At 39.0% G+C, this 15,758-nt stretch overlaps 1 protein-coding gene across 2 annotated transcripts; it reads left to right on the top strand.

The window, feature by feature from the left end:
- Nucleotides 1-486: 486 nt before the first annotated feature.
- Nucleotides 487-11,007, top strand: LOC309392539 (proton channel OTOP1-like). Of its 2 annotated transcripts, XM_081953880.1 has the most exons (6): nucleotides 487-1,647; nucleotides 5,923-6,241; nucleotides 7,113-7,249; nucleotides 8,486-8,544; nucleotides 8,778-8,905; nucleotides 9,600-11,007. In XM_081953880.1, the coding sequence occupies exons 2-6, from the start codon at nucleotides 5,992-5,994 to the stop codon at nucleotides 10,622-10,624; spliced, it is 1,599 nt and encodes a 532-aa protein (XP_081810006.1). In that variant the 5' UTR covers nucleotides 487-1,647; nucleotides 5,923-5,991; the 3' UTR covers nucleotides 10,625-11,007. The 2 variants fall into 2 exon arrangements, with proteins under 2 accessions (XP_081810006.1, XP_081810005.1); XM_081953879.1 differs by lacking the exon at nucleotides 487-1,647 and having other exon boundaries at nucleotides 5,767-6,241.
- Nucleotides 11,008-15,758: the final 4,751 nt, after the last annotated feature.

Consider the following 15,758-nt stretch of genomic DNA (forward strand, 5'->3'; position numbering starts at 1 on the left):
CCTCCCTGCTTTCCTGGGGCCAGCCGCGGAAGGCACCGGCAAAGCCTCGGGTTTTCTTTCGCTGCAACCCCTCCGAAACGATCCGCCCCCTGCAAGCGAAAGCAAGATCTACCGCGTCGGTGGCCAGGATCCAGCCTGGCGGAGACTTGAGTATCGGTAGCTGGTGTTCATTCTCTGGAAAGGATCTTCTGAGGATGTGCAGAGTGTCTCCTCCTAGTAGTAACCCTTACTGCTGGAAGTGTCTAAGTCTAAGACAAGAGCGACTAGTTCAGTTTCGGGAAAGCTCTGAAGATCGTGCCAGATACAAAACGCCCCCCCTAAAATGTCCTCGGGCAGGTTGGGTTGATTCTGACAAGCAGCTACTCTCTCTCTCTCTCTCTCCCTCTCTCTCTCTCTCCCTCTCCCCCTCCCTCCCTTCCTCCCTCCCTCTCTGGTAAGACGAAGCGGGAGCATCGAAAACGTTGGGAATCTGCACAGAATGCCGCACAGAAATCATAAGATCATCTAAGAAGTTTAGCCTGGAGTAATTTAAGTATCTTTGAGGATACAATGGAATAGAGCAGCGATCACCAACCGATGCTCCATGGATTACTGGTGGTCCGCGAGAAAATGTTGGTGGTCCGCGAGAAAAAATATTTGCATTGTTTATATTGCACTAAATACTATTTAGCATTTTTAAAAACTCATCGTAATCCGTGGGATTTAAAATTAGGAATTTAGCGGTCCCTGAGGTCTGAAAGGTTGGCGACCCTTGGAGATGATGCTCCTTTCAGATAGGGATATGGGTCGTGGTTCGTGTTTGTGAAATAGTTGCAATATTTGTTTTCCCCATATATTGCTTCAATATTGTTCACCCCTGCGGTTTTGTTCAATATGAAATTCGGGAAATAATTAGGTTATGAAAATATGTTCAACTGGATTAAATGTTTTGACAGAAAAAAAATAGGCTGAAATCCCTTAAACACTTTCTGAACAGCATGTTCTGAACCCAGTGGGACTTCTAATAAACAAATATAAGTTTGTGTTGTTAATGTGACAGTACTTGAAAAGGTGTTCCATGCTTTGCATTCTGTTTGATATCTTTAATATTTAATCTGAGCAAAATGGTTCATTTTCTCCTAATTTATAACCTAATATGACTAAGTGTGCTGTCATTGCATTGAACCTTTATAGTATTTTGAATTTAAGCAATAGCAAATATAAAGATGTATTTGTCTTGATTATAACAAAAATAGATGTTTGAAATGAAATACTTTGAGATTTATTTCTTCAGGCAAGTTAAAAATTATTTACTTACTTATCTGATTGCTGCAGTTCAGACATATTTTTGGGGGGGGGGCTGATCATGGAAAACATGCCTGTTGGCTTATCTAGTTGTGTAAGGCATGATTTTAAAAACCACCATTAGTGCCCTTGCGGTGGATACTATTAGCTTGAAAGCTGGACAGAAGCGTAGAAGGAAGGAGCCAAAACAACTGAGAAAGTCCCGATGTGCTTCAGATTATACTGGTTAGGGTGGTCCCAAGTTCTCCCCTCCCCCAGACCATCATCATTGGTATATTAATACCTTGCTTTGTCAGGTGGCAGACTTGCCAGTTGAGAGGAATGCATACCAGAATTGTGATCCCAGCAGTAGGACAATAACAGGTAAGTGTCTAATGAAAGGGGATCGAGAAGGGTGCTCTAAATCTGTTTATACAAATACATCAAGGATTCCAAAATAATTGTGGTTATTCTTGGGGTCACTGGTTTTATTTTGCAAAAGGGGGTTTCAGTACAACTATACAGTTACCAGTGTTAATTTGCAGATGTTTAGTTCCTACATATAAACTACACACACACACACACACACACACACACACACACAAAATACATATTTGGATGAAATATGAATAGACATGTATGAAAGATGGAATACATGAGACCTGTGTAGAGTAAATTGTACAGGCAGATGATTGTGTTTTGGAAGACTTCATCTTATACAACTGGTTGGAAAATACTGAAAGGAAGATCGTGGAGAATAACAGAATATCAGAGTTTGAAGGGACCTTGGATGTCTTCTAGTACAACCCCATTTACTCAAGCAGGAAACCCTATACCATTTCAGACAAATGGTTGTCTAATCTTTTCTTTAAAACTTCCAATGTTGCAGCATCCACAACTTCTGAAGGCAAGTCATTCCTCTGATTAATTGTAACTGTCAGGAAATTTCTCCTTAGTTCTAGGTTGCTTCTCTCCTTGCTTAGTTTCCACCCATTGCTTCTTGTCCTGCCTTCAGGTGCTTTGGAGAATAGCTTGACTCCCTCTTCTTTGTGGCAACCCCTGAGATATTGGAAAACTGCTATCATGTCTCCCCTAGTCCTTCTTTTCATTAAACTAGACACACCCAGTTCCTGCAACAGTTCTTCATATGTTTTAGCCTCCAGTCCCCTAATCATCTTTGTTGCTCTTCTCTGCACTCTTTCTAGAGTCTCAACATCTTTTTCACAAGATTCAACAAGAGAAGGTAGACATGTTAGCTGGATGAGGGGAGGATACTCAAGACAAAATAGCAAAAGAGTTTCAAGCTGGGATTGGCTTTATTAAAAATTATAAAAGTGGCTTAGAACTAGTGTGGTTTGGAGCCATTACATAAAAGATGGTAACATGCATGGCAGTTTCCCACCTCAGATTTTCTGAAATTCAGACCCAACCTGGCCTGCAAAACAACTTTCAGTGTAGTTGTGTGTACTTGTGTGTGTGAACGTCTAGTTCCCAACTTAAACAATAATAATCTGTTTTTGTTTCTACATATTTTGAGTCTCTGGAGAAATAACCATTAATTCTGAGGTAATAATAAGAGCCTATTTCCAACCTTTCCTAAGAAATCAAGGTGATTTAAGATTATTGGTGGTTTTAATTATTTTCAAGAGCTTTTTCTTCTCATATAGTCCTATTCCCTCTATATATCAGTCCCTATAGCACTCCTATTCAGCTGTACACAGTCCTTGTGTACCATACTTTTCATTTTTTGTCCAAAGTGAACTTTCTATGGAGTTTACTTCCTTGTATGTAAGTTGTAGATGAGAAAAATGCATATAACAAAAGAGTATGAATGGGAATGGAATCAGATTAGAACTGACAGTGGTGCATGAGAAAGGCAATGAATGTAGGCAGAGAAGGTGCCATTTTCACTGCTAAAATAAAATGCCTTCCAACTGTTTGTGTTCCTTCAACTCTAATTCTTTTCATGTAATTTTATAGCATTTGAAAGGAATACATATACATACATATACAAGCATGCTGAGACACACACATAACACACCCCTAATTGCTGGGATCAGATCAGAAAAAAAGTGAAATAAAACACCATTTTCACAGCCACACTAATTGAAGTTAAGGTTAGAATGGAGTTTGACGGCAGAAGCAACTGTAGTTTAAGTCACATACCTAGAGCTTGTAACGATACATTGTAGAATGAAGCCCTAGTTCAAGAAAACTTGATGCTTAGGCAATAGTATTCTTTGCTGATGAAGAAATATATTTTATTTGGAAAAGTGTAGTAAGTAACATGAGGGACAAATTTCTTTCTATCCTTAAATTTCCCCGACCTCCGGTCCTTCCGATGCGCCCTAAAAAGTTGGCTTTTCCAGCAAGCCGGCCTGGCCTGTTAATTCTAACTTATTTTAAATGTATTGTTTTTTTAAAAAAATTCGGTTTGTTTTTTTGGATATGGATTTAATCTTTTTTAACTTTTGGGATGTGTGTTTTTTAATGTTGTACGCCGCCCTGAGTCCTTTTGGAGAAGGGCGGCATATAAATCCAAATAAACCAAACCAACCTTAAATACACCAGCACCATGAGGGAATTTAAGTTGCACAGCAGGAGGAACAGGCGAATGGAAAGTGCCTGGTGACTCTGGAGGCAAACAAGTCCACAACAGAAACCAGACAGTTGTTTTATTAGTATGAAGGAAGTAAAAAATGAGTATAATAAAAGACATTGTTTATGTTAGAGGGTGCTGGCATCAGTAGAAAGGGTGGGCTTGATGTCTCCTTAGAAGAGCAGTGTGTAGAGGCCCCTGGTCAGCACATACAGTAGTAAGCATCCCCTGTTGATATCAGATTCCTGCTGTAAAGGTCATGTTATAATTTATACTGCTTTTGTAATTCTTATGTATTGTTCCAGAGCATATATAACCTTTAGGGCTTGTCTGTGTTCCCGGTGATTGATGTAGTTGTGTGTGGCAATAAAAGAGACTTTGTGCATCTGTCTCTAACACTTCCTCATCCTTACAGTTGTATATAAAACAAACTTGGACTAAGTAGAGATTGAAGGATATATTTGCATGTCATATCATGGGATTGTTTCAGTTAAATAGCTGGGATGGGGAGGGGAAGTCTGTAATGGTTTAGCCTTTTTCCTCTTCCTGTTTCAGTGAAGTTTGTTTTGGAATGGAAGCTGTAATTGTAGAAGAAGCTTAAATCTGATTAAATATATTCAAACAATTCAAACATTTTATTTAGACATTATTTTTATTAACATTCTATAAACATTGCAAAATACTAGAGCCCAGTAGATTATACTTAGGCCTCATTGTTTTAATTTCATGAAAAAATAAGAAAATAATTTAAAACTGTTCATATACTCATTTGGGCTGCTCACAGGTGCTTCAGAGACAGTTGCTAGGGATACTTGCATGTACCTTTTAGCCATTGGCTTGTTTTTGTAATTCATTGGTATTACACTCCTGCTACTTTCCCCATCCCATAACTATCCATCTGCAACAAATACAGAAATAGTAGCATCTCAAAAATCCCCCATTTATGCTTGGAAGTTTATAGATGGGCACTGAGTCAACACAATCAAATATTTATTGAACGACCACCTGTAAAAAAAAATTGGATTTCGTATTGTATATTTTATATGTACATTAAACTATATATACATAAGGTAAGGACTCCTTAAAGTCAGACTTCATGCTTGGGGAATACAAAGGCACATTTCATGTTGTTTTCTTGATGACTATTTAGAAAACATTTGCAATGGTCTTCTAGTTGTACTTTTATTCTTTCCCAGTCTATCCTTAAACCTTTGGATTTCCTGATGGTCTCTCATCCAAATAGTAATCCCCCAAGACTTTATTTAGGTTTTTTTTTAGATCAGCCAACCCATTGTTCGTGTTGGGCCAGATTTGCTGAAAATAAGAAGTAAATGCCAGGTTTTGGCAAAACTATCATAAAAAGTGGTCACGTAACTATAGGATGATGAAAATGGCTGGAAAGATCAGCGTGTTGAGGAGCACCTGAACTGTGATCATGTTGTTAGGGATGTAAGCTAACAGTTGGGTTAGCAATATATAAACCAGGATGGTAGTACTGTAGCTTTAAGTACTGCTGTAAAAAATGATTGGTTGCTGTTACCTCAAGCAGCCATAAGAGGGAGCCAGAATGACTGTTAGCTCTCTGTTAGACGCTGATTGATGGATGTATCGTGAGTTACTGTGTTTTTGCTACTGTTAGCTGTTTTGTGTGCTAAAGTGATCATTTGATACTGGACTGTGTTCGAAGGATCATTCCTTAACTGAGAACATTGATAACTGACTGACTGAACCGTGTATGACTTGGACTGTAAATTGAACTCTGAATACCTCTATATTTCCACATAGTAAACTACTATTGTTTATACTATTCGGTGTCCCTGTATGCTGGTTTGTGCATGTTCTTCCATACTACTCTCATTACACTTCTCTGCACACTCGCTCTCCTAACGGGGAGCTTACTTACTTAACACATGTGACCACAGAATTTGGAACTTTGAGTCATAAATTTCCCCAGGCAGGTCCACTATCACTTCAAATGGTTGCTAAGTAACCAGTCATAAGTTGAGGATTATGGTACTTGTATGGTTATGCTAGATCTTCTGATTTGTTTGTCACTGCAGTCGTACTTTTGGAAACTGAGGTCTCCATTGCCACCTTGCAACCATCCTCCAAAGAAACCCTGTTTAAACATGGCATCCACAACAACACTCAGTTCTCTGCTGTCCCTGATCTATCTGGCATTGCTAACATTTGTGGGCAGTGCTGTGCTCCTTGCTGAGATGCATCACCAGAGCTTGCCAAGCCTCACTGTCCATGCTTTTCTGGCATTGCTCATGAGTTCTTCCTGTCTCTGGATGCTCTGGTTTGGCTGGCACTCCATTAACAACAAGAAGCTGAAAATGCACCAGGATCCCCAAGCAGGAGCAACCTGGCTCAAAGGTAGAGATGCTACAAAAAGTATTTGCAAACAAATGATACCTAGTTCTCCCTAATTTCAAAGACTAGCCCTGAATTCTCTTGTCCTTCCAACTTCTGTCATTTTGGTTAAAGGAAAATTAAATAAATTATTTCCAGTTGACATTGAGTTTTCTGTATGGCTCTGAGCCTGTCATTTCCAATCAGACTAACCCACTTCATAGGGTTATTACTACGGGATAAAACTAGCAAAGGATAAAACTGTAAGCTGCTTTCTGCCCTTGCAATGAATGAAATAAAGAAACCACCACATGAAACTGCAAAAATGATATTGGGCTTTCCATGTCTTTCAGAGACAACCCCAATTTTTTTCTGAATTATAAGGTATAAGCTTTCTATCTGTTCTCTCTCTCTCTCTCTCTCCCTCCCCCCCTCTCTCTTTCCCTCTCCCTCTCCCCATCTCTCCATCATCTATCTATCAATCACCTATTATCACTTAAAAACTGTGGCAAGAAAGGTAATAAAATGAGGCAGAATTAACTTAAATATTTCAGCAATAGAACTGTTGGACTCAATTATGGTGGTAAGTCGAGGACTAATTGCAGACGTTGGGAGGAAAATGGTGTGTGATTTCATGTATTTTTCTTCTTAACTCCAATCCCCCTCCCTAAGCTCAGCCTGTATATGTGTCATATAAGTTGGTGACTTTAAAAAATAACCCACTAATTTTTTCGTCAGCAATTTAGTAGGAATGTCTATTGTGCTAAAAGGCAGATCTTGGATTGGATCAGTAGAGTCCTCCAGCCCAACTCTTTTAATTTCAATATGAAAGGCTTGCTGTGGGGTATCAGATCCATGCAATTCTTGGCCTGGCTGTGCTTTCTTTCAATTGCAGGTGGTCTGTCCCTCTTTGCGTTAGCCACATTGGTTTTGGATTGCCTCTCCATGGGCCATTATCATGAACTGCAACACTGTATTCCTGTGCTAATCACTGCTTTCCCTATTATGCAAGCTGTATTTTCCATCACACAGGTGAGTGAGCTTTGACCCAGGTATTGGGTGAGTAAATACAGAAAGTCTAATTGAAAACATTCTTCATTCTCAGTTATATTTTGCAATGTCTCTTTTGTTCTGCATTTCCCTAATCCTTTTTTTGCATCACACTGAAAGTCCCACTGCATTCTTCTCCCTTGTGATTTTTGTTAGGATAAAAGGGCTTTTGCCATTACATATGATGAGATACAGTTTCAGTGACATTGGGAAGTTTTAAAAATAAGAATTTGGGATGGGGCAGCAATTTTCAGGGTGTCACCACTGAGGAGAAATGACTAACTTACACCCAACACAACTTTGCTTGTACTTTATATAAGGATGCACATTTTGTAGCCTAGGAATTGCATGCAGTTCCCAGCTGCTGCCACCACCACGACCTCACGTTGTGGTCCTCAAAGGTGTCTAAATTGGACACAGCCAAATAATCAACATTTTTGTTTTGAGGAGGCTTGGGAATGAGATTAATGGGCAAAATGGGCAAATCAAGCTTTGTGGTGTACATAACATTTCTCAAGCCCCGCAATAGCACTTAGACTTCTATACCACTTCACAGTGCTTTCCAGCCCTCTCTAAGCAGTTTACAGACTCAGCGTATTGCCCCCAACAATCTGGGTCCTCATTTTACCGACCTCGGAAGGATGGAAGGCTGAGTCAACCTTGAACCTGGTGAGATTCGATCTGCCAAACTGCTGGAAGCCAGTGATCAACAGAAGTAGCCTGCAGTACTGCACTCTAACCACCACGGCTCACTAACAAATTAAGACAGATTTTTCTTTTTGGTGGCTAAGGGACAAAATTAGTAAGTTAAACTTAAAAAGCCAATTCAGTATAGCGGTTAAGGCACCAGGTTACAAAGCAGGAGATCTTGAGTTTTAGGATATTAAGCATAAAGCCAGCTGAATGATTTTAAGCCAGTCACTCTCTCTCAGCCTAGGAAAACAACAAACCATTTCTGAAAATATTGATATAAAAACTGCATGGTATTGAAGACACAAAAGGAGAACAGTTATTAGCTCCAAACAAGGCAATTTCAAGCCTCAATACATAGGGGGTGAAATCTAGGAAGACAAATCAGTTATCCTATCCCCATATGCTGTAATATTCATTTAAATCCAATCTTCTTCATGGCATTTAAGGTTGAAAAAAAAGCTTGTCCATAGATCAAGTTAAAGGCAAATGGTAATCTGTCTTTAATTCTCTGTTGCTTTCTTACAGGTGTCTTTGCTATTATTTAATGCTAAAGTTTGTATCCAGGCTCACCAACCTTTGAACAGGTAAAATGTTTCTTCTAAGTAATACAAAAGAAGGTGATCTGGAGAATGCACACAAGCACAATATTAATCCTTCAAAATGGAGTACAGTGTAATAATTTAAGTACATGAGGCTTCAGAGATTTTGGTCTGGTTGTAAGTCAGAATTATGTTGAAGTATTGAACTGCAATGATTTGGTATTCATTCATTCCATTTCTTCCCCCACTCCCAACTTGTTTCTTTCTGTGGCCTCTAGGTTTGGATTGATGCACACACTGGCCACCAATGTGCTCCTATGGATGAGTGCGGTGCTGGAGGAATCCATGAAACAGCTTGAGGAATTTCATGATGCTCACAAGGGAGCAAATGCCCAGGCTTCCCATGGTACAAAACCAACCTCTTGATTAGGGAGGACATCCTGAAAGATTACCAATCAGTGAGCAGCTTAAATAGAATTGAGACATGATGGAATCCTGGAAAAGGAGAGGTGGGAGGAAAGGTTACAGCAGTTGTTTGCACTTGCCACCCTATTATGCTTCTCACACCACAAAAAAGGAGCCATTGTGAGACTGATCCAAAATTTCCTCCTGGTTCAGAATAGACAGAAAGAGATTCAGATTATATAGCATGGAGTGACATCCCTTGATTTTAATTATCATATGCTGCTCTCCCATTCCAGCTGCTCACTGCCTTTTGTGTCCCCATGTTTTTGTGGTCATTCCTAAACACCCTATTTCACCTGGTTTCTTTTTATTATCCTTTACACACATGTACATATCATGTCATCATGCTTTCCGTTGTTGTATTGCACTTCTGAATGAAGTCCATGACCTTCAAAACAGAACATAGTTGACTCGATTCCAGTTTTGAAGCTGCAGTTGAATTACAGATCTTGCACCCAAAACATTTATTCTGAATAGGGTAAAGTTTTCACAACAAAGTTTGATTAGATAAAAAAAGCAAGAAAGTGGGATGAAGAAATTGTTTCTTCTGGTTGGGATAGATAGGCACACGTTTCCTTTTCGTTCTATTACAATTAAACACTCCAGTGAGCATGTTTTTCATGGTGTCTCTGTAGGTGGTTCCTACACCAACAGCTGCAGCTGTACAACCAGTCTTTGCCACAACTTCTCAGAAGGTACTGCCTATCTACATCCCTTCAATATTGAGTTCAGTCTAGTCTCTTCTGCAATGCTGTACATCATTTGGAAGAACACTGGGCGGGAAGTCTCTCCCCAGAAATCCCATCTCACTCGTAAGGCACATTTTGACCTGAGTGGGACTTTCACTGGACTAGTATTAGGGGCCTTAACCATTTCAGCAACCATTGGGGTGATGATCTCATTTGGAGTACTTGCCAAGTCTCCTGAAACAATTTCCAGAGCTCTGTATACATACTACATTTTCAACTCTGTGTTGTTATTTGCCATGTTTTTGGCAACTTTGATGGGCATCGTTACCTATTGGATGAAGAAAAAATCTGCTACTGGATATTCCACAAGTGTGGTAAGAAGCTTAGATGTGACCTTGCTTTTGGGAAGCTCTTGTGGACCTCTCATGATATCGATCTTCTCTTTGGTTGCCATATTATTCCTTCATGCCAATGGCAGCCTCCATCTTCTGGATTTCTGCTTCTCCTTCTGCAAGATTATCCAGATCTTAGGTCAGAATCTGTTTATTACTGAAGCCTTGTACTCTAGTCTGTCTCATGAACCAAATGCACAAGATAGCACTGGCTGTATTAGTAATAGCTGGGTCTTTTCCATTTCTGGAGATCCCCAACAGGACATTAATGGACCTTTCTCGAAAGCCTTCCTCCTGACTAACTTCATGTCCAGTTTGGAGAATCAGTCATCTAGAAACCTACCAGATTATGGAAGTGATCAGTCTCTCTTCCAGAGTTCACACATCAAAGGAAAACAGAGGGGAACAAGTACCAGGAGGAAGAGTCTACAAAATATTTCAATTCTCCTTATCTTTTATAACATATCGGTGAGCTTGGTTTTGATTATAACATATCTAGCAAAGTTCCTAGATCAAATGGAAACTGGAATTCTAGACTGGGGTAGCCTCTTAAGGAGTCCAAGATCTATAGAACACTAGAATAGTGTCTTCTTGGTGTCATTTTGAGAATATAATTGATCCGTTTCACAGTGGCAGGTCTTAGCTCAGGCCTAGTGAAGCCATGTGCTCTGTGGAGATAAGAATAGCTTCAATTAATTGGGCCAGGCATTGTGCACCAGCATGGAGAGATGCCATTTTTGAATGGTTAATTTATGAACAGTTATTAAATTACAACTATCAGCACATCCCCTATTGAAATAAATTAGAAGCATTTCATAAATAAGATTAACTATTAAAAGAGAAAGGGAAAGACACAGAGAATATATTAAATGCCAGATCATGCTTAATGCTTACAAATATGGGACAGAATTAGAAACATAACAAAACCTTCAATAAATTCTTCTGAACAAAGAATTATTTATTATTTGGCAATCTAAATGTTCTATGTTCTTGTTTTCCATCAAATTAATTCTCCTTAATTCTCTATGATCTGAATAAGTGAAAACTATTGCCAAATCCCACAACTTGGCATCAGGTTTTCATATTCTAGGCTAAGCTTATGGTGATTATGTAATAGCTTTATGATGGATTTCCAAGGCTGGAAGTGACTCCTCAGTGGTGCTGTCTTACCACCAAGGAAGGGGAAATGATGGCAGTAGTGGAGGGCGGGGGGGGGGGGAGGCAGCCAGTGGGTATTTAAAATGTGTTACTTTTATGGAGATTAGACATTTTCAATTAAATATCATCTGCAGGAGATCATTTAGTTAAGCTTGTCAAATCTGAAGAGGATAGGACAGTTGGAATTTTGCTTTCTTTATAGCTTTTTCCCTACTAGTGAGTTTTGACAAATAATTCTTGGTGATTCTGTTCACAAAAAGCTAATTTGATATATCAGTTAAGGTGCTGCCCAAAAACCAGGAAGCTGTGTGTTCTATTCCCCACTGTAGACATGAAAACTGAGTGGGTGGCTTTTGGCCAGTTGCTTTCTCTCAGTCCAGCTTACCGCACAGTAATTATTATGGGGAAAGTAGGATGAGGAAGATGGATGTTCACCACCTTGAGTGACTTATAAAGCAATAAAGGTGGAATAAAAGTCAAATAAATAAATGAACAAAGACAAGACAGGCAACACATAAATCAAATTAATGAATTACCAACCCAGTCAGTTGAAGTCCTAACACCATAATTTGTAGCCTATGGTGCTACACTGATATTGAGCATCTTCTTGTTAAAATGGTCTCTTGGATTCCAAAACAAAGTATTTAATTGCAGTTTCGGAATAATCTTTGCATGTAGTGTTAATCTTTCAAACAATTTATACAGAAGATTGTTGTGGAAATGTGGCATTTTCAGCAATGAAATTTGGATTAAGAGAAAATAAAAGAACTTGTTCATTCATGAAAAGTACCACAATCTTCCAGAAACGTTATCAATTTAGAACAAAAGACAGATTCCCGTCACCCTTTCAGGATGACTTCTAAAAATATTTTCTGGTGAAAATAACTATTCTTTCCATGATCATGAGGTGTACATTATGTAAGTGCATGAACATATATAACAGCATTCAAATATACACCTCTATCATTTTTCTTTTTTGAACATATCTATTTTATATAAGTTTACTTAATATATCAAACTGTTGACCCCAATATGATAAATCAGCTAGAATAACAATCTAGCAAGTTTAAAAAGAGGCTTTTTAGAGAAAAAGTTATTTTCTTGGCTTTGGCTTGCTTCGTTGATCATTCCCTTGGTAGCAGCTCTTCCTCCTGATCTTCAAAGTCATTCCCTAAGCACCCTCCACAAACTCAATCCTGCCACAGTCAAATTACTCTGAGTTGCTTAGTTACCTAATATAGGTAAGACAAATATGAAAACATCCAGAATCACTGAAGACCAATCAACACTATAGCATAAACCACATGAAAAAAACAATTCCCTTGCAAAAATAACAAAAAATAAATGAGTGAAATTAAAAAGTGATAAGATGAAAAAGAAGACACAAGAAAATGTTACCAAATATAAGAATATAAGAAAAAGTCCTCAGAAATGTCCATTTTTAATCATCACAATTACTTAGTTTTGTGAACAGCCTGGCCTATCTTAATAATCACTTTGTAAGATTTTGCAGAATCATTGTCTTGAAGCAATCTGCTAAGGTGGTAGCAAAGTAGGATAGACTAATAAAAGTGAGGTGGCAGCAGGGGTGGGTTCCTGCCAGTTCTAACCTCTTCTATAGAAGAGATTCCACAAATCTACAGTGCCGTTTAGAACTGGTTCCAGCTCCCTCGCCTCGCCTGTCCGCACATCATCAAGATGAAGAGCGAGAGGAGGAATTCTGGGAGTTGAAGTCCACAAGTCTTAAAGCTGTCAAGTTTGAACACCCCTGGGGGTTTTTTCCTAAAGGGTTAGGGATGCAAGGGTCTTGTAACTTGACAGCTTTAAGACTTGCATGCTTCAAATGCCAGAGTTTCTGAGCCAACATTTTGGTTGCTAAGCAAGAGCGTTGTTAAGTGAGTTTCACCACATTTTACAAGTTGGCCACGCCCACCCAATCACATGGCTGGCAAGCCACGCCCACCCAGTCACATGGCTGGCAAGCCACTCCCACACAGTCACATGGCTGGCAAGCTACTCCCACACGGTCACATGGCCAACAAGCCACTCCCACAAAGCAGGACACACCTACAGAAGAAGTTCTAAAATATTTTGTAACCTACCACTGGATGGCAGTGTCATGATACAAACGCTGCCTCTTTCTACATATTTTGTGATGTTGCATGGCCATGTAAAAGGCTTTGATGCTGTTAACTTCAAATATTTTTACTTGTATCTAAGCTTTTTGCTTTATTAACCTGTCTCCTTTTCTTTGGCTAGATGTGGATTCTGTATACCTATGGAACACGCCCATACCTTGTGAGCCAAATTGAACAGTCTTTCTATGGCTTTACTCTCTGGGCTATTGTGGTCAATATTTCCCTGCCACTGGGAATATTTTATCGCATGCATTCAGTGGCCAGTCTCTTTGATGTCTACTGCAAGACCTGCTGAGAGAGAGCATACCAGTTTTGAGGATAATCAATGCCTAGTTGCCTCATGGGGATGATACTAAAAGTAGATATGTGAAGGAAAATAGCTATTATTTCCAAAAGAGTTGCTATGTTAACTGATCATGCCTTGTAAATCAAACACATCATAATTCCTCTCACCTATACATATATAGTACTATCATCAACACTATCAGCATATAATTTATGGAGATAAATTATCAGGTATATTTTTTGGAGAAACCAAGTCTGAAAATTGGGATAACTGAAGAAAGCGGAACTTTAAAACTATGCAGTTGGCTTCTTAATTGAATGTACTTCTTCTACCATCCTCAGTTAAGTTCCACCTGATAATTCCACCTTTCCCATTTAGTTGCAAAACAAATTCCAGGAAAAGTCTATAATTTATTCCTGCATCCCCTATGTTCCCCCTGATAAAACCATATTTCCCATTTAGCTGCATATGCTTTAAGGACCTTAATATAGAAGGAACAAAAAGGTGTTAATTATTTTAATAAATTTATATGTTTTAATAACTTCATTACACCAATATGTCACTTGCTAAAACAATCACATTTTAATCTTTTGTAATTAACCCCTTTGTTAGTTAATGTATAAATATGATACATAAATCATCAAAGTGCTCAAGACCCATGTAGCACTCCAAGTAAGATTAAATAATAATATCTTTAAAAAACAATCTAGCAATTAATAAGCAAAATCTATTTTCTATATTAAAACACATGTATCAGTTCAAAACTTTAAAAACAATATTTTGATGATTGGTTTCAATTTATACAATACAATACAATACAATAGTAGAGTTGGAAGGGACCTTGGAGGTCTTCTAGTCCAACCCCCTGCCTAGGCAGGAAACCCTATACCGTTTCAGACAGATGGCTATCCAACATCTTCTTAAAGACTTCCAGTGTTGGGGCATTCACAACTTCTGGAGGCAAGCTGTTCCACTGATTAATTGTTCTCACTGTCAGGAAATTTCTCCTCAGTTCTAAGTTGCTTCTCTCCTTGATTAGTTTCCACCCATTGCTTCTTGTTCTACCCTCAGGTGCTTTGGAGAATAGTTTGACTCCCTCTTCTTTGTGGCAACCTCTGAGATATTGGAACAATGCTATCATGTCTCCCCTAGTCCTTCTTTCTCTTAAGCTAAACATACCCAGTTCCTGCAACCGTTCTTCATATGTTTTAGTCTCCAGTCCCCTAATCATCTTTGTTGCTCTTCTCTGCACTCTTTCTAGAGTCTCCACATCTTTTTTACATCGTGGCGACCAGAACTGAATGCAGTATTCCAAGTGTGGCCTTACCAAGGCATTATAAAGTGGTATTAACACTTCACGTGATCTTGATTCTATCCCTCTGTTGATGCAGCCTAGAACTGTGTTGGCTTTTTTGGCAGCTGCTGCACACTGCTGGCTCATATTTAAATGGTTGTCCACTAGGACTCCAAGATCCCTTTCACAGTTACTACTACTGAGCAAGGTATCACCTATACTGTACCTGTGCATTCCATTTTTGTTGCCTAAATGTAGAACCTTACTCTTTTCACCATTGAATTTCATTTTATTAGATAGTGCCCAATGTTCAAGTTTGTCAAGATCCTTCTGTATCTTAAGCCTATCTTCTGGAGTGTTGGCTATTCCTGCCAGCTTGGTATCATCTGCAAATTTGATGAGTTCCCCATTTATTCCCTCATCCAAATCATTGATGAAGATGTTGAAGAGTACTGGGCCTAAAACAGAGCCTTGGGGTACTCCACTGCATACTTCCCTCCATGTAGATGCAGTTCCATTGAGAACTACACGTTGAGTGCGGTTGGTCAGCCAGTTACGAATCCATCTGGTGGTGATGCTGTCTAACCCACATTCTTCTACTTTATCTAGTAGTAGGTTATGGTCTACCTTATCAAAAGCCTTACTGAAGTCCAAGTAAACTATATCAACGGCATTCCTCTGGTCCACTAATTTTGTCACATTATCAAAGAATGCAATAATGGCATGATCTGTTTTTGACAAATCCATGTTGGCTTTTGGCTATTACTTTGTTTGCTTCTAGGTGTTCGCAAATTCGTTGCTTGATTATTTTTTCCAGAATCTTTCCTGGTATTGAGG

Source organism: Natrix helvetica, assembly GCF_964273705.1.
Source record: "Natrix helvetica genome assembly, chromosome: 5".
NCBI lineage: Eukaryota > Metazoa > Chordata > Lepidosauria > Squamata > Natricidae > Natrix > Natrix helvetica.